This window comes from Mandrillus leucophaeus, unplaced genomic scaffold, assembly GCF_000951045.1.
Source record: "Mandrillus leucophaeus isolate KB7577 unplaced genomic scaffold, Mleu.le_1.0 Scaffold834, whole genome shotgun sequence".
Lineage (NCBI taxonomy): Eukaryota > Metazoa > Chordata > Mammalia > Primates > Cercopithecidae > Mandrillus > Mandrillus leucophaeus.
The window spans coordinates 1,154,517-1,174,436 of record NW_012109075.1 but is presented as its reverse complement, the minus strand read 5'-3'; the positions used below and the strand labels follow the sequence as shown (position 1 = coordinate 1,174,436).

General features: G+C 37.8%; 1 protein-coding gene across 1 annotated transcript in view; it reads right to left on the bottom strand.

Moving 5' to 3' along the window:
* The window catches only part of IL1RAPL2 (interleukin 1 receptor accessory protein-like 2), a 1,250,305-nt gene that overhangs the window by 600,408 nt on the left and 629,977 nt on the right, over positions 1-19,920 (bottom strand). Inside the window, exon 3 of the mRNA XM_011968259.1 lies at positions 6,193-6,466. Coding sequence (XP_011823649.1) covers positions 6,193-6,466 — 274 coding nt within the window. The remainder of the gene's footprint in view (positions 1-6,192; positions 6,467-19,920) is intronic.

The following is a 19,920-nucleotide window of genomic DNA, read 5'->3' as shown; positions in this document are numbered from 1 at the left end:
GTTAATTCTATAAGATCCAGGCTTTCATTTTTCTGACAAGAAACTATCTGCTATCCTGGAAATTGCTACCTGGGCAACCGAATTGTTGACACTTAACTTTTCACGGATCAATAGTTAAGTTGGAATTGAATTATGAGATATGTTCACTGTCCTTGAAAATCTCTTGGTAACCGCAATGGGAAGTAGGGTAGGAGACTGGAAGGTGCTAAGAGCTATTTCTTTGTGTCTGATGTAGACTAGAGCATCACTTTCTTTTCTAAAGACACAGGTCTCCTTGCAATATGTCATAAAGTGAGTCCCATGATATGTATTCAATGAATGTTTATTGACTGAAATAAAAATACTTGCTTATATATGATGCCTAGGTATTTATAGGCCAGGATCATTTAAGTAACGATAAAATCAGGTAAAATTACTGTATACTTACATTTATTTCTTCTTTTTATTTATTTTTTTGTTATGGACTATTTCAAACATAATCAAAAAATACACAGGGCAATATGATGAATCTTCATGTACCCACCATATAGATTCAAAAATTAGCAACATGCTATACTTTTCGTTTCAAATGTATTCACTCCCTTAACTTTTCTTCTGATGTTGTTTTGCTGGGGTAATAATCATTCAAACGTGAATTGATTATTCACATTTGAAATCACAGCAATTGTGCTCCTGGCTAGATATATACTAAGGAACTGTTCAGAAAGATGTTGTGAGGCATTCAGATTTTGAGAACCTCACTTCTTTCGATGACTACTAGAGACCAAAAATATTTGGATAATGCTTCCCATTTTATAAGGGAGCTCCTTGTTCTGTTTACCTCGTTGCAGAGGTAAATGGTCATAATAATTTTGAACCTCTAACTGATTCCCTGCACTCAGTCATAATTATCCCTAAATGTTAGGTTTTTACAGGTGTTCAATTATATTTAATTTTGTGTGTGTGTGTGTGTGTGTGTGTGTGTGTGTGTGTGTGTGTGTGTGAAATGGAGTCTCACTCTGTCACCCAGGCTGGAGTGCAGTAGCACAATCTCAGCTTACTGCAACCTCTGCCTCCTGGTTCAAGCAATTCTCGTACATCAGCCTCTCGAGTAGCTGGGATTACAGATGTGCACCACCATGCCCGGCAAAATTCTGTATTTTTAGTAGAGACCGGGTTTCACCATATTGGCCAGGCTGGGCTTGAACTCCTGGCCTCATGTGATCCACCTGCCTCGGCCTCCCAAAGTGCTGGGATTACAGGCACAAGCCACCGCACCCAGCCAAATGTTCTTTTCAATATCTGTGAATTCAATGCAGAATCATATGACTATATCTATCTTCATTCACAGCTTAAGTCACCCCTTGTTCCGAGTTGTTGAGAAAATGATATGTGAGATTTTGTCAAATAAGATTACCTTCATCATTTTTATCCTATTAATTCATGCTTCCATTGTAAATACTGAATTCTTGGATTGGCACTGTCTCTCAAAATATGACTTAATCCTCTACCATTCTCATATTACCAGCCCATTATTATGCTGGGAAATTCAACTAATCACTCTTGAGACTGGCCAAAGAAAAATTTAAAAATTATAAAAACAGTAAATTTTAAAACAGTAAATTTTAAAACAGTAAATAAAAATTATAAAAACAGTAAATTTTTCTTGCTGTCATTCAAATGGGTGGAGAATATTACTAAATATTTCATATCTTCATTTTTAATCACAATGACATCAGTAGAGTAACTTTTAATGAGATCAATAAAACATAGAAAAGTCATCCTTGATTACCTTCAAGTGGTATCAAACTGGAGATTTTAGGTGAATACTGACATTGTCAAATTAAGAGCCCTTTTCACTATAAATGTCACTCTTGGAAATTGCATAAAATCACCTATATGGACTGAATTTCTCACCTGGCACATAGTAGAAGTCAGTGGCCACTACTAGATATGAAAAACAGGTTCATTATTTACAGACAGATGCTATTTCACTTATATACCTGGAATAGATTTATGTATCTCTGAGTTGACAAAAGACTGGTTGATTCTATTAGAATAGTGATTTCCAAACATTTTTTTCCTTACTAAGGCACACATGGGAGATTATATTCAACAGTTCCACCTATCTCTATCAGTCCCAATAGCTCCCTAAGGCTTGCTGCACAAAAGTTAAAAAGTCACCCGTTATATTTGAATCTTAGTGGAATTCTTTTATCTTCTATTGGTCTAGATGTGAGTTGAGAACCTCTGACTCAGATGGCATCCAAAATACACGTAAAAATGGCAAATCTGAAATGTACTTTAAAGAGAGGGTCACCTATAGGAAAGGACTTCAGGGACCTTGGGAAGTTCCACTATCCCTAAAGTACTCCTTCACAATCTATGGCTTTGTTTAAAAGCAAATAGACTGTCAGCTGAGAGGACTCAGAAGCAACAGCACCCCAGTAGCAATGAGCATACCTAGCAACCAAATCTAGGTTTCTAATGCAATTATTCGTTAGAAAAACAGGACTCCTTGGAAAAATGGCTAATTCTAGACTGGGGCACGAAATATATAAGATAAACCTGGAGCATCTTTCTACAATGTAAGGAAATGCCAAAAAAATAAAAAATAAAAAATACAACCACCACTCCATGATGATAGAGTTATATCAAAGGGACAAATGAGCCAACTGAAAGAGCTTCCTGTGGGCAAAGGTGGAAGAATTTGAGTGAGAAAATTAAGTAGAATTGCATTACAAGTCGGTGTATAATATAAATATTAATGAGTCCATACTGATATAAATAAATGATGGAACGCATAAATAAGTTGGGAAGGGGAGAGACAAATTTCCATGCAGAAGAATTTGAAATAATTTATGTAGATATTTCTTCTTAAGTGTGGACTGTGAATAATAACTTTCTTCCAAAGACTACAGTATGGAAAGGAAGAAAAAGAAAGAATAACTTTACAGAGAAAAATTATAAACACTACCTCAAGCCAGGTGATCAAAGTCAACATCAACAGTTATGAGTCATATTGATACTTTATACCCTTGATACAACGTGATGAGGATGGTATTTTACCTTTGTAATCTTCCTCCTCAAAACATATTACCCCAGTCTAACCATGAGAAAAATATCCAGATAAATCCCAGTTGAGGACTATTCTACAAATTATCTGACCAGTACACCTCAAACTGTCAAGGTAATCAAAAATGAGGAAAGTCTGAGGAACTGATGCAGCCAAGAAGAGCTTAAGGAGACATGACAACCAAATACAATGTGCTACCAGCGATGGGATACTGAAATAGAAAAAGAGGCATTAAGGAAAAACTGAAGAAATGTGAAGAATATATGGACTTTAGCTAATAATAATGTACTACTATTGGTTCATTAATTGTAACAAATGTACTACAGTCATGTAAGATGTTAATAAAATGGGAAAGCTGGATATAAAGTGTACAGGAGCTCTACATTATCTTTGCCATAATTATGTAAATTGAAGACTTCTTGAAGTTCATTGAAAAGCAAATAGTGGATTTTTATTACAGCACCTTTTGTAGGGACAAAATACTGGAAACAAAGTGTATACTCATCAATACAGAAATGATTGACTGAACTGTGGCTTCATAAAATATTAAGCAACATACAATATTATATATTTAACCCTTCAACCCAGCAATGCCATTATTAGGTATATACCCAAAGGAATATAAATCAGTCTACCATAAAGACACATGTACATATATATTCATTGCAGCTCTATTCACAATAGTAAAAACATGGAATCAACCTAAATGCCTATCAATGGTAGACAGGATAAAGAAAATGTGGTACATATATATACACCATGGAATACTATGCAGCTGTAAATAAGAATGTCCTCTGTAGCAATGTAGATGGCCATTATCCTTAGTAAAATAAGGAACAGGAAGCCAAATATTGCATGTTCTCACTTATAAGTGGGAGTGAAACAATGAGAACACATAGGTACAAAGAAGGAAACAACAGACACGGTGGCCTCCTTGATGGTGGAGAGGGGGAGGAGGCAGAGAATTAAAAAACTACCTATCAGGTACTATGCTTACTACCTGGGTGACAAAATAATCTGTACATCAAATCCCCGTGACATGCAGTTTACCTGTATAACAAACCTGCACATATACCCTTGAACCTAAAATAAAAGTTAAAAAAAAAAAAGCTCTCTATCAATTGACTTGGAGAAATTTATACCATGTATTTTTACTAAGCAAAGAAAATGCAGAGAAATCTATAACCCTCTTTTCATTTTGTAAAACAATGAGGAGAAAATACCCATGTCAGTATGTTTGTATAATTAAAACAGTAGGGGAAATGCATGTAGGGATACATACTAAGTTGTTAATATTGCTAGGAGTAAGGGAATGAGTTTAGAGCAGAGAAGGGAAAAGAGGGGAGGTAACAAGACTGAAGACATTAACAGACCTGGGGAAGTAGCAACAATTTGTTTAATAATTCATTGTAAGCTTAGCACCTGTACATAGTTGACTGATGCTTTGCAAATAAAACTTTAAATTTGTGAAAACAACAAACAAAAAGCAAATGGTGTAGTGGGAGGAGAAAAGAGATAATTTTGATTGGTGGGTTTTTAATGACAGTGGGGGATGGAGAGGAGACAAGCAGAGAGGAGATAAGCAAGGAAAGAGCAGCAGCACTCTAGAGAATATAGTGTCAGTCACTAAAGCTGAATTACATCTACTTCTCAATTTTGCCAAGAGCTGCCCAAGTAAGAGAAAATATTGCTTAATACTAAGGGTGTGATCAGAATGATTGCTGTTCTTCAAAGATCCTGGAGATTTTGCCCACCACAAACAGACTAAACTCACCATTTGCTCCCCCGTCACTCCACTTTTTTACCCTGCACACAAAAGTGATTCTTAGAGCATCCAGAAGGCTCTCTATTTATATACCACCTTGTTCTCCCGGCCTTTTGAACAATGAGGCTTCGCCAGGGGCTTCCAAGTGCTTTTGATGAGGAAGTGACATAGCTTTGGCATCAAAGTTCACAGGACACAAAAATAGGAAAGGTCTGCATTTCCAAGGAGTTAAAATCAAATAGTAGAGTACAGGTCCCTGGTGAGCAAGATCAAAGACTCCCAAAATTGCAGAATTGAAAGGTGGCTTAAAGGTCGTCTCAGCTACCTACTTAAATACCTAATCCAGTCTCTATTTGAGATGCTAGATGCTAGAACCTAGATTCTATCACTGGGGTAGAGGGGGAAGGGAGAACATACTGTAGAATCCCTAAGGGAAAAACATACGCTTTTTACTGTAAACTTCTTGCAAGCAAGAATTGTGTCTGTGATATCTTCCCACTATAGTACCCAGAAACTCAGGATGACTGTGTATTTACAGAGCTCCATGTTGATTATTTAGACACAGTGGACTCAAACTCGCATTGCAAAATCTATGAAGGATTTCACCAGTAGTACATTTGCTGAGAAATCTCCCAGAAGCATTTGAAACTATTTTTCATCAACAAGAAAGGCAAGATCATGGCTAAAATGATATTTTAGATCATTTTCATGACCAGATATCAAGATAATTGAGTCAACTAGCTGTATGTAAAACTAATTGTTAATATAAGACCCTGGGGCAGGGGTGGGGTGAGGGAAGAAATGAGTCAGAAATTTTTCTTTTTTTTTTTTAATTTTTCGAGATAGAATCTCGCTCTGTTGCCCAGGCTGGAGTATAGTGGCACCGTCTCGGCTCACTGCAACCTCTGCCTCCCGGGTTCAAGCAATTCTCCTGCCTCAGCCTCCCGAGTAGCTGGGACAACAGGCACCCGCCACCATGCTCAGCTAATTTTTGTATTTTTAATAGAGACAGGGTTTCACCATATTGGTCAGGCTGGTCTCGAACTCCTGACCTCAGGTGATCCACCCGCCTCGGACTCCCAAAGTGCTGGGATTACAGGCGTGAGCCACTGCGTCTGGCCCGAGTCACAAAATTTTCTAAATTAAATAAGCACACACAGTAAATGGGAATTCTACTTTATGAAAATCTAATAGGAATTTGCTATGTAGTTCTGACAGATAATTAGAATTGGAATTTACTGAAGCTCCACATGTACTGCAACCTTTCAAGAACATATCCATTATACAACATGAGGCATACCTATATGTACTCAAGTCCCACTCAAAAGACTATCAGCCATGTAACTGGACAATGTTTTCACACAACACTCACCTTAAAACACAAGTGTAGAATCCACTGTCTTGTGCCTCAGCTGAGTGAAACCATATTGAATCTTCCTCTTTACTCATCCTGACCTCTGAAAAGATGATGGGCTCTTCCAAATCACCTTTGTTTTTGTACCACATAAGCCTGAGCCCAGTGCTCTGAGCCGTGCTATAGTTGGTACGAATATAACTGTAGAAAAGGGCACATTTCACTCGGACTGGTTCACCTGCCAAAGCCATATATGTCTTGAGATCCACTGACCAATCAATGCAGCCATCCACTGAAAGAAAATCAGAAGAGGCGTAAGATACAGTGAGCATTGTTGACAATAATAGTGTGAGCAGTAATCATCACCAACATATCCTAAGTGCTCCTCATAGATTACTTCATTCAATCTTCCCAGTGACCCTATGAGATAGACTTGTATCCTGCTTAAACCTTAGTAAGCACAGTCCCTGCTCCAGCCTTGTGCCTTTGGGGTATCTTCCAATCTTCTGCAGCCACCTTCTGCTTGGGATAGAACAGATTCTTCAAGGAGTTTCAGAACTCGTGCCTGTAGGGTTGTCCTGTGGCACCATGGCCAGGTCCTAATTCCAGCAGAGTGGCCAGGCAAGTTGTTTGCTTCTACTAGCCTTGCAGTATTTCCATCACATTAGCCTGTGAAATTGGACTACTAGAATGACGCTGACATATTGGTTTTAGGTGACTCAAATTGTTTATATAGACAGGAGCCCCACAAAACACTTATTTCCAAGAGACCTCTACACAGCCTAGAAGTGGTCCTGAGATGAATGCTTTTCTTATTATTTTACAAATGAAGACACTGAAACAAAAGAAGTTAAATGACTTTGCCCAAGGTCACACAGCCAATAAGTGGTGGAAAACCAGTCTCTGATTCCAGATTGTGTTCTTAACCCCTACCCTATACTGCCTATGCCTATAATTGTGACAATAACAATTGTGCTATTATTTGCCTTTGAGAAAGTAAATGCTCTAGTTGAAAGCAGTAGGCACCTACAGTAATTATTTGCTGTTATATACATGCTAGTTTTCCATGGTATGACCTATTAATAGCATACATTTAACCATAGGTCAATTTCTCTTTATACCCTAAGGCCTCCCTTTCTGCTTAGCTGCTGAGTGCTCATGGGAATATATTATATTACTGTCAGCTGTAATCAAATAATATTAGGTAGGTAGGTAAATCTACCATTAAAGAAAGACATGTACAGTAAATTCCTTATTTTGCAGAAGGATTAAAAATGAAATGCTGTGGCCAATCTCATATGCTGGTCAATATAATTAGCATAGCTATTTTATTTCCAATCTCTTATTTTCAAAAAAAATTCATCAAATTACGCTATATCCCTTCATTTTTCTTGATTACCCTTTAAAAAACAATCATCTCAGATAAATGTATAAGCATTGCCATTTTAAAATTATATGTTTCACTTATGATTTTTTGAACTGATCTGCTTCCTTTTTTAGATGTTGAGAACTCTAACCCAGCGTGTTTAATCTTTTAACCTCAGTTGACAGAAAGCTCAGAGCTAAATGCAATGTTCAAGTGTAATAACTATCTTACCTCAGGATTTCACTTTCTCTATATGAGGGGTTCTTGAACTAGGGTTCAAGGACACCCAGTGGGAGGATGCCTGCCTGAGCTTCAAGGTTGTTGGCAAAACAATGTGCCTATTTACACAGGTATACTTTTCTGGGGAAATTTTCCATAGCTCTTTTTTCTTTCAGATTTTCAAAGGGGTCTATGGCCCAAGAAAGATTTTGAACTCTGGTTTCTGATCTCTCTTTCTGACTTTGGCTTTCACTGGCCTGCTGCACGTGGGCTGTTATTACACACTGCCTCAACTCCTCTTATAGTATGTGAGGTATTCATTAGAAATAAACAAACAAACAAATAAATAACTCCCTTTAAATTGATAGTGAAGGGCATCTAAACTTTCTTCGAGGATTCAGAGGTATCAGATTCATCACTATGGATTCTGATGATTGTTGTACACTGTTAAAGCCAAGAAGGTACAGTGGTTTGGACTAAATATGTACTGATCACTGGCTGTCTCTTAGGGGTCTTTTTAATTCAGTCCTTGCTATTGGATTGTTTACCTGTCATTTGTCACTACAAAACTTTCAGGAAGGAAAAGAAGGAAACTTGAATTTGTTGAACTTTCTGGGTTATTATAAATTTCTAGTGATACACCTCTGGATCAAATACAACTTTAATATTTATTGTTTTATCATCTTTAAATGGATTTTATATTATTCTTTTTATAAATTATCTGTGATACTCTTTGCATGCATTGAAACAACTGAGAGGTAATGATATAAATATTTATTAGAAAATATATGTTTTCTCATAGCTTGTTTTTCAAAAGTTGGTTAATAGAAACAAAATAAACCCCATGGGAATATTTTTAAAAACTGTTTAATATTTCAGTTTTTGTTTTCCCCTAATCCTAAGATGCACAGCAAATATTTTGAATTAACAAATTTGGCTTTGCAAAATAGCATCAAACTCTATCATTACCTACTTGATAGAAAAAAAATTGAAATGCTATTTCAATTTGCTTCCCAAATCTCTTTAGTTATCTCTTCTAAGTGATCTATTGCGTAATCCTACACCTTTACAATGTTAACAGTCTGCTTTGGCCCATTAGTGATGGGACATGGTAAGTACTGAAGGTAATCAATGTATCTGCTCCAGAGTCACAGCAAGCATGCTCAATGGCAGTGTAATACATTTAATTGCCATTACAATTAGTTTTATCATGCAGACCTGGAGAGTACACTGATAATTCATTTCCCTTTAAAGGCCATGTGAGCAATATGTATTTGACTTAATAGATTTATGGTCTCTGTTCTTCTGTTCCCTTGCCTTAGGTATCAGAGAGGGAGTATTTAGTTATAAGGTAGTCAATAGCCAGAGAACAGAAATACAATAATGGAGAAAGTAATTTCTAAACGTTATCCCCATTTATTCTTTTCCCTTAGTATTTGCAGTGTAAGGTTACAACAGAAGATATTTCAAGAGATCTCAGGGAATTTTCCCATTAAAATGGACCAGAGGTATGATAACACGGATCTATGAATGCCTATGTGCCACCAAATATTTTCTCACTCTACACTTTCATCAGTAGAAATCCATTTCCATGAGTTAAGGCATTGTAGCCTTAAACCTAAATTAGAGTATTAGATCCCTACTAGATTCCAACAAGTTGGTATGATTATTTTTTATTGGATTGCTATTCTTAATAATCCAAGAGTGGGGAAAAAAAGAGCTAGAAAAGGATATAGCACACTTATTTTTAGATTTGGGACTAGGGAAGCAACTAAGTAGTACAGGCTGAGGTAAGAGGTCTGAAAAGTCAGGTGATCAGTCAACATGGAGGGATTGAACACTGACATTAAGAGGGGAAGAGCTTAGAGGTATCAGAAAGTCACAAAAGGGCAAGAAGAGATGAAAGGTCACATATAACTGAATTTGCCAAGTGCCATTAAAAGTAATGCACACAAGTCAGATTTCTGTCATCAGGAGTTTGCAATCACATGCCATACTTCCACAGCCCCTTGTATGTAGACTCTCCATACATATTTGGCAAACGCTGAATGGCTGAATGAATACATCTGTGATGCAGCTGACAAAGGTGCAGGCTACAGATCAACTGGGGCACAGTGGAACTGGGTAGCCCATAGAGGGAGCCAACTGGTGCGCTTGATCTCATCTGCACAAGTCTCCAATCCACAGAGCTATCCAGCCCTATACTGTTCACAATTCCAGTGGCACCTATTTAAGCAAGCTCCTTGCAGGGCTCCTGAGAAGAGTGTTGACTGGATAGACTGGCTTCTCCCACAGGTGATTTGATAACTGTATCTCACTGACCAGCCACAAATGTGAATGGAGGCATTGAAGGAAGGGAATTTCACTATTTCCCCTGAATAGTGAAACTCTGCAGTTGGACTGAAGCTTGCTATGGAACGAACCCACTGAAAGTATAAGTGAATGTATGTCTGCCCTCTGTTTCACAATCAGTGAGTATGATTATAAATATTCTGGTCCCTGGATTTGAAAACACCTCCTATTCCTAAATTATCCTGTCTCTGTTCACTCAAGTCTTATGAATAGCAATTTCAGTATTTAAAAGAACAATTGTGGGCTTTTAAGATTCTCATCACTACTCCCTTGACTTAGATTTCTATGAGGCTCAAAAAGTTATTATTTGGTTTAGTCTTGTGGGTACAAATGCTTCAATATCAGCCGGGTGCAGTGGCTCACACCTGTAATCCCAGCATTCTGGGAGGCTGAGGTGGGCAGATCACCTGAAGTCATGAGTTCGAGACCAGCCTGGCCAATATGGTGAAACCCTGTCTCTACCAAAAATACAAAAATTAGCCAGGCATGGTGGCGCATGCCTGCAGTCCCAGTTACTTGGGAGGCCAAAGCAGGAGAATCACTTGAACCCAGGAGGTGGAGGTTGCAGCAAGCTGAGATCATGCCATTGCACTCCAGCCTGGGCATCACAGTGAGACTCTGTCTCAAAACCAACAAACAAACAAAGTGCTTTAATATATGAGTTCTCCAAAACAATTATAATGGAGTGAAGAAAGCCACTTCTATAAAACTTGTATCTCTATTTTAATCATTTTCATTCTGATCTGTACAACCAGTGTATGTCTAGGGAGTTCGACATAAAGATTCCAAAGAAGGAGCACATAAAGACTAGAAAGGAACATACCAGCATCTATGCAATTTATTTTGCTAGAAGGAGATTCCTACGAGTAAAAATCAGTGCAGTCCCCTGCAAAGTGCCCTGAGTGTCCCAAGCAAACTCATTTAGCCTCTTTATAGATAAGCCTCCTAATTTCCCTTCAGTACAATCAGGAAGGCAAATCCTGCTGCATCTATCTGTTGTAAAAAAAAAAATAATAATAATAATAAATAAAAACACTGTGAAAATTTATAAATACCTACAAGAGGATAAGTTGCTATTATCAACAATTATAACATTATTTCAGAAAAAAAGAATATTGAGTGCAATGAAACTAGACTCTAATGACTATACACAATTTCTTATTGGGGGACAGGATATATAACTACGTATAGAATTGCTGATTCTGGACTTTTATTTCCCCAAATTGGAAATCCCTCGTTAGGTATAATGGCTAATCAGCACGTGAGAAAATATGCAAGCATGTACCCTATACTAGCTTATTATGTGTTTGTGATTAACAAATTCGTTTATTAAACCAGGTGTTTTAACTATGCAAACTTAATCCCACTCATTTTTACTAACAGTTTTCCTGTGAGCTAACAGGGCAATTGTTGGGGGCAATTCATAAAATTACCACTAGAGGGCGAGCTGTCCAAGTTTTTGTTTTACATGTTTTCCCCACATTAGCTTTAAAACTACGGATTTATCATTGACCAGCTGCTGGTTGCTGGAGGTGAATCACAGCACACCTATGGGAATGCACCGTTGTCGGTGACAGAAGCCAAAAGTTGAGGATACAGCTGCGATCTTGCTCAAACTGGGGAACCAGGCTACACACACAGACACCCCCAGTGAATGACCCAGCACAGAAAGGTGTAACAGCAGCAGCAGCAGCTATTAGTTTAATTGGGCCCTTAGAACAGAACATCCAAGAACTGTGCTAGGTGTTTTGCACAAATTTTTCTCCTTTCATTCTCATGTCAGCTTTGGGAGGGAGGGACTCTTCTTATTTCCACCTTACTGATGAGAGCAAAAGAAAGCTCAGAGAGTTTAAGTGACTTGCTCAAGGTCACTCAAGTTGTAGTGGCAGAATTCAGACTCTAACCCAAATAAGCTGAACACAGAACTTATAATCTTAATCATTATGTGTTCTATATCCTGCCTCCTATATTCTATTCATCCCAGCCCAGGAGCTAGTAAAATATTAAAATTTGCTTGGTGCTATCCAAATTGTCATGTGTATTCCACAGAGTTCATGCCTGTCCAGGAGTAGACATTTCCAGCTGAGGGACATCATATTCCCAAATAATAACCATTGTGGGAAGAATAGCTGTAAGATAATGTATGCTAATTATTTATCTATGAGTTATACAGTGTTTACAGAGTAATTATTAATAATTCATGATCTTGACGTAATCTCCAAAGGTCAGATCTAAACTTTGGAAAACTTTATCTGACCCCTATCAATTTATTTAAAATTAAGTATCTGGGAATGATTATCCCATTCCTACCATTATATTTAAGAAATATAGTTGTGTGTGGGCCTGTGCAGTGGCTCATGCCTGTGATCTCAGCAATTTGGGAGGCCGAGGCGGGCAGATCACTTGAGGCCAGGGGTTCGAGACCAGTCTGGCCAAGACAGTGAAACTCCATCTCTACTAAGAATACAAAAATTAGCAGGACACGCCTGTAATCCCAGCTACTCTGGAGGGTGAGGCACGAGTCGCTTGGGACTGGGAGGCAGAGGTTGCAGTGAACAGAGATTGCGCCACTGCACACCAGCAGAGGTCATGCCACTGCACTCCAGCCTGGGCAACAGATCAAGACTCTGTCTCAATAAATAAATAATAAATAAATAAAATTCAGTCAATTCCTCTTAAAAAAAAGAAATATAGTTGTGTTTATTTTAACATTTGTATATATTTTACTTGTTGAATAAAATGTTATGCTCTTTTTCCTAGTATTTTAATGTGGGAGTTGAATGCCCTCTATTTCTGTCTCAGATATGCCCCCATCTAAGAAAAGTTTCTTCCTGTTTATACCCAGCACAGAGGACTCTGTCTGCCTCAAGTGGGCACTCCACAGGCACAAGCAAGTCAAACTCTCTAAAATGTGAGTGGCCTGTGCCCCTGTTGCTACACCTGTGCCTCTTTTCTCCCAGCCTAGAAGTACAGACAGAGCTTTTGTCATTTTAAAAAAAAAATAAAGTTCTGTCTGGAAAAAATATTGATTTTAAAAATTTCATCTGTGCATCATTGTCCAGCAGTAGAAAGATTTCACACTCAGCTCTATATATACAATGAATGATTATTGCCTTGGGTTTTTTAAAATACCTTTGCAGAAATTTCTGCTCAGTTTACATATTTTATGAATTGGATTATATGCTTCCTTTCACACTTTTACCCCGTATTATTCATCAATGGGAAAGATCTGCCTAAATGAAGTCCTTCATCTCATTGCAACCTAGTTATTACGCTTAATAATGGGCTGCCAACCATTTTCATTTCCCTCTCATTACAGAATCTGTGCAATGCTTTGTCAAAATCACTCTTTTGATCTTTATCTAATGAATGAGCCTCCAGTGCATTCTGAAAGTGAAGCCACGGAGAGGCATTACAACCAACTCCTCAACTTCTGATTACCTTGAGACCTGATGAGTCTTCTTGGGAATTAGACACTAGCCAGGACAATTCCTCAGATGCACTGATGTTAATGCTAATGTGCCTGTGGGAGACAGGGTAGTAGAACTGCCCACCAAGCCCTGTAACAGGGTTTCTACTGTCCCCTCAAATCCAGGATGCTAGGCAGTGAGCTTCTCTCCCCTGCAAAATCTGCCCCACTTCTCATGTTCACAGTCATCTAAGCCAAAAAGTGTGGAGTCATCACTGAATCTTGACTTTCTCTTCTCACTGACCACCTCCTACCCTTTCCATAAGACATTAAGCCTTGCCCATTTCTGAAAAGTTACTCAAATCTGTCCCCTTCCTTTCTATCCTTAAAGACACTGAAGTCTATCTAAGTGCTTCTCATGTCTTGCTTGGATTATTTCAATATTCTTTTTTTGTCTTTATTAAGTTTTAATTAAAAATAAAATTATATAAATATATGACATATGACATGATGTTTCTATATGTGTATACATTGTAAAATGATTAAATCAAGCTAATTAACATAACCTTCACCTCACATGAATTTTTTTTGTAGTGATAACTTTTAAGATTGACTTTCTTCACAATTTTCAGGTATATATTAACTATAGTTCCTATGCTGCGCAATAGATATCTTGAAATTATTCCTCCTGTTTGACTGAAACTTTGTACCCTTTAATCAATATTATTCCATTCCTCACTTTCCACCCCTGGTAATCACCATTCTAGTCTCTGCTTCTGTTAAGTTCAACTTTTTTAGATCCTACATATAAGTAAGATCATGTGGTATTTGTCTTTCTGTGCTTGGCTTATTTCACTTAACATAATATCCTCCAGGTTCATCCATGTTGAAGCAAATGACAAGATTTTCTACTTTTTAAAGGCTGAATAGTATTCTATTGTGTGTATGTATACTAACATCCATTCCCACCAATAGTGTGCAAGGGTTCCCTTTCCTCCACAACCTTGCCAACACAATCTTTTTTTTTAAATAGAAGAATAATTAGATGTATTGAAGTAAGCCAACATGGTGGAATATATTATAAAGCTATTTAAATTGTTTTTAATGATGGGATAATGCTCAAAGGATAATGTCAAATCAAATAAAAAACAGAATGCAAAATTTTGTACAATAAAATCTCTATTGTTTAAATAAAATAGGCCTTAAAAAGTTGGAAGGAAAATCATCAAATAGTTACAACGCTCACATTAGAGTTAAGAGTTTATGGTAATTTTTTTCCAATGTATCAATGTTGTACAAGATTTCTATGTGCATTTCTTGAAAGTCATTTTAGGGTAAGGATAGGCTCCTGGAAATATATTGATTAAGCTGAGTCTAAAGAACTAGATAGAGTTCAGCCAGATGAAGAGGACCATGGTAGCAGAGGTACAAAGGTGAGGAATACAGTGTGTACTCAAAACTGTAAGCAGTTAAGGGTTGGTGAAGTATAGCATGATGGCAGTCATCAGAGAGGAAGCTGAATATGGAGGTATGGTCACAATGTGGGGGTTTGCTACATTAAAATTATATCCTATGGCCAACACAATCTTTTATCTTTTTGGTAGTAGCCATTTTAGCAGGTGTAAGGTGATGTCTCATTTTGGTTTTAATTTGGATTTCTCTGGTAATTAGTTACGGTGACATTATTTCACATATCTGTTGGTCATTTGTGTGTCTTTTCAGAAATTTCTGTTCAGTTATTGCTCATTTTTTAATTGGGTTAGCTAGCATCTAACAAACAGGAATAACAAAATAATTTCTCTGCTGCAACTGTACTCCAGAACTCATGATTCCATGCTGAATAGTCAAAATCACCAAGTCTACCCTATCAAAGTATCTGTCTACCACTCTCCAAGAGAAACTTCCTGCTCTAGACAGGTTGACTTCCCTGCCTGTCTCACCTTACCCAACCTTGTCAGAAAGCACTTATGCTGTGGACCTTTGCTCAGTCAGTTTCTTCCTGTCTTCATCCTCATACCATTTTTCCTACCTTCCATGCATATCCCAACCAAATCCTAGTCATGCTCTGAGCTTAAGTAGGTGTCAAATGGCATCTTGGTTTTCCTACTTTATTGATTTGCACTTTAGTCAAGGTCAGAGACTCACGTTTTTCTTTCTTTCTGTTTACTCTCCATCTCCCCTCAGTACCTCCCAGATCAGAAACTTACGAGGTCTTACTGAATTTAGGTTTATAGTCAGCCCTCAGTATCCACAAGGGATTGGTTTCAGGACCCTCTCCCCTACATTAGGATAATAAAATCTTTGAATGCTCAAGACCTTGATATAAAATGGTGTAGTATTTGAAATATGACCTACACGCATCCTTTCACATACTCTAAATTATCTCTAGAGTATTTATAATACCTAATACAATGTAAATAGTTGTTATATTCTATTTTTTGTGTTATTTTTATTGTTATATTGTTATTGTTTAAATATTTTTGATCCATGCTTAGTTGAATCCATGGATGTGAAACCTGTGGATACAGAGGGTTGACTCCATAAATTCTCATCCTGTGATAACTCACATAATTAAAAGTCAGTGGAGTGAACTACTTTGGTTAACTAATTTTCACATTAGCTGGAAATTAACCTTTGGATTTTCAGAAATCTTTTCTAAAACATCTGAATCCACTTTTCTATCCCAATAAGTAGAGAATTGTGAAGAGAATAAAATCCTTGTGGCTTGACTGAAGATATGTCAGGCTTTTGAGGTCATCGTCCTGGACCCCAATGCTAAGGTACTGAAAACAGTAGACAGCTGGCTGGAGATCAGAAAATCTGAGTTATCATTCCGCCTCTGCCTCATTAACAAGATACCCAATTTAAGGAAAGCCAGTTTCTACTCCTTAAAGAAATGAAGGTGCTAAACCAGACAAGCTCTAACCCAGTACCGGTAAAATGGATTATCCGAGTTGGTGAGTTTCAAGGTTGGGAAGATAAGCTGCATATATGATCGTGGAAAATCTCCTGGTGATATTCTTTATTATTAGTTTTTAAAATTTCAATGTTAACAGAGAACTACAATGAATAATATTAAAAATTCTCATGATTTCATCTTTCAAAATTAATAGTGTTAACTTTTTTCCAATTCACTTTCAATAGCTTTGTTTTATTAAGGAAATAAACATTGCAGATATAGCTAATGTCTCCTTTATTCAGTACACACAGTCCTATCCTCATTCCTCATATCAAACCCCTGCCTTGAGATAACCACTATTTCTTTCAAGTTTAGGCTCTTATATACATAGATAAGTATCTTGAAAAAAACATACTAGTGACTAAAAGCTTGTCTTACAAGGGAGAGGGTGTAGGTGGGAATAAATGTCAGTTAACTGAAGGTTCTTCTGAGATGTGTTCCAGTCTACTGACGTCTAAGAGAGTGTACTTAAAGGTGTTCACACACCTGAAAGTACTTAGAACAGGGACTGACACACAGATAAGGCTCAGTAAGGGTTTCCTATTCCTACTGCTACCACTACTACTGCTCATGTTAATTATATACTTATTTTGTTAATTATTCTACTGTACCTCTCAAGCCTTTACATATAATACATATTAGTTCTCACTAAATTACTTATATTTCATCTTTATATTAAATTCATTAATTGTTTTTTCAAATTTAGGTGATAGGTGAGTCATATTACCTATAAATTTCACTTCATGACAGTAAAAGGGCATTATGAAATATTCTAACCTATATTTTCAAATGTATTCATTTTATATAATACGAAAAAACAATACATGTATAGTACATAGTAATAATACTATATACCATTATCATATGTATATTTTGTACATGCTTTATTATAACTTATATTCTAATATCATTACAGGTTATACAATATATTCATATTTTATAAATTATATTATTTAAATGTATTCAATTGCATATTATATTTACAGTTTATTAATGTATATGTATTTATATTATGTGCTCTTCAAATATTTTATGTTGTTATATAATGTATATAATGCATATTGTTATAATTAAATATATAATTACATTTATATGTCAATTGCAATAGTTTAATTATATGAAATTTTTTTTAAGTTAAAAAGGTCAAATATTCAGGAAGGATTCAAGATGGCTTACTAGAGGTATCAAACACTCACCTCCTCCACAAAGAAGAACCAAAATAGTATATAATTACACTTCGAATAGATCACCTAAGAGAGAATGCTGAATTTCAACAGAGAAGTGACAGGAAACACCTAAGACAAGGAAGGAAAGGAAAGTGAGGCAGCTTGCTTGGCTAGGATAGGCTGGAAGCCTGGAGAGACTCTCCAATGTGGGGGAAGGGTAAGTGAGTGACCCCAGCAGTCCACATTCCCACCATGAACTCCTGCAATCCTAGCCATAGGAGAACCCCTCAGTCTTCCTGGAACCTGGCACTAATGTAAGGAGCTTCCAGGAGACCACGTGACAGCTTGCTCCACAGAGGGAGCTAGCTAATACTGGATCCCAGACATCCCCTAGACCTAAGAAACCATACCGTGGTGCTATGTTGAGAGTCAGCCCTCAAGAGACTGGATTCTGTGCTGACATTAGTCCCTACATCTCCAAACCCCTGGAGCCCCACTTACATCCTGCTGCATTCACCTGAAGAGTTTCAGTGGTGCAAGGCCAGCTGGGTCCGGCAGTGTGGCAGGATCCCCAACATTCTAGCCTCTACAGATTCCTATACTCCAGGAAATGGAGCAGTGCAACATGCCATGGAGACTGCCTCTGGGACAAAGAGAGCCAAAGCTCATCCTCTCTAAAACCTGAGAGCTGCCTATCTGAAGCTGTTGACAGAAACCCTGCCCACACCAGCAGCAGGGCCATTGCACACTAGCATGTGACTTGATGACAAGTTCTCCCCGCACACTGCTGCCCCAATACCTGTCACTCCTGCCACAACTAGAGGTTGAAGCATGTGCTCCCCAGAGCCTGAAAGCCACCCACTTGCCTGAGGATGCTGCCATTGACAGCAACCTCTACCCTCAAAGTAGCATGGCTGCTGTGCACTAATACACCACGAGGACAGGCTTTCCCTGCATACAACTGCAGCTGCTGCTGCTGCCACCAGAGGCCAAAACAAATATTATCCAAAGCCTGAAAGCTGCCCACTGGCTTGGAGTTGCTCCCACTAACACCAACCACTGCCCCCCACCCCCCACCTATGCCCCACCACCCATCCTACAGCAACAGAACCACTGCGCACTTGCATGCACTCTGACATTAGGCTCTCTCCACCCACCACAGTGGGTCATCCTGCCCTGCCTATCACAACCTGTACCCATGTGCACCATTGGCGGACCTAGAAATAGGCCCACCCAGTCTGAAACACCACCCTCCACTTGCGCCAGTGCCTGAGGATGCCATGCAGGTGCCTAGGGACCAACATGCCCAGTCCACCCTTGCTGGCATCTGTGCACTCCTACCAGAGACCCAAGGATGAGCCCACCCAGCCTGCCACTAACCCCACTACCTGCATCCACATGCAAGCACCCAGCTGGGGGCTGCAGACTGTCCTCCCATCCTTGCTAACAATAGTGAGTGCTGCCTGGGAGCCTAAGTGTTGTCCCATCACCACTACTATTATTGCTGATGCCACACATGCTGGCCAGGAGTCCAAGATCCTATCCATCTGTCTATCCCACTGCTGCCACTGCTGGCACTACAGAAAAGCAACAAACAGCAATGATAAACAATAAGAGAGAAACAAAAGACCAAGACATCTACAAAACAACCAGAAAACAATTAATAAAATGACAGGAATACTCACTTATCAATAACGACCTTGATTATAAACAAATTAAAATTTCCACTTAAAAGATAAAGACTGGTTGAATGGATAAAAAATACATGACCTAACTACATGCTGCCTACAAGAAACTCGCTTCACATATAAAGACATAGACAAAGTAAAAGAATGGAAAATGTATTCCATGCAAACAGAAACCAGAAGTGTACAGGAATATCTGCATTTTCATCAGATAAAACAGATTTTAAGTCAAAAACAGTAAAAAGGGACAAAGAAGGTCATTATAAAATGATAAAGGGATCAAGTCAGTAAGAGGATATAATAATTCTGAACACATATACACCCAACACCAGAGCACCCAGATATAGAAAAAAAGTATTATTGGATCTAAAGGAAGAGACAGACTCCTATATAAGAATAAGGGGGATTTCAACACCTCAATCTCAGCATCAGATAGATCATCTAGACCAAAAAACAACAAAAAAAATTGGATTGAAATAGAACCATAAACAAATGGATCTAACAAACATTTACAGATGATTTTATCTAACACCTGCAGAATATACATTCTTTTTTTTTTTTTTTTTTTTTTTTTTTTTTTTTTTTTTTTT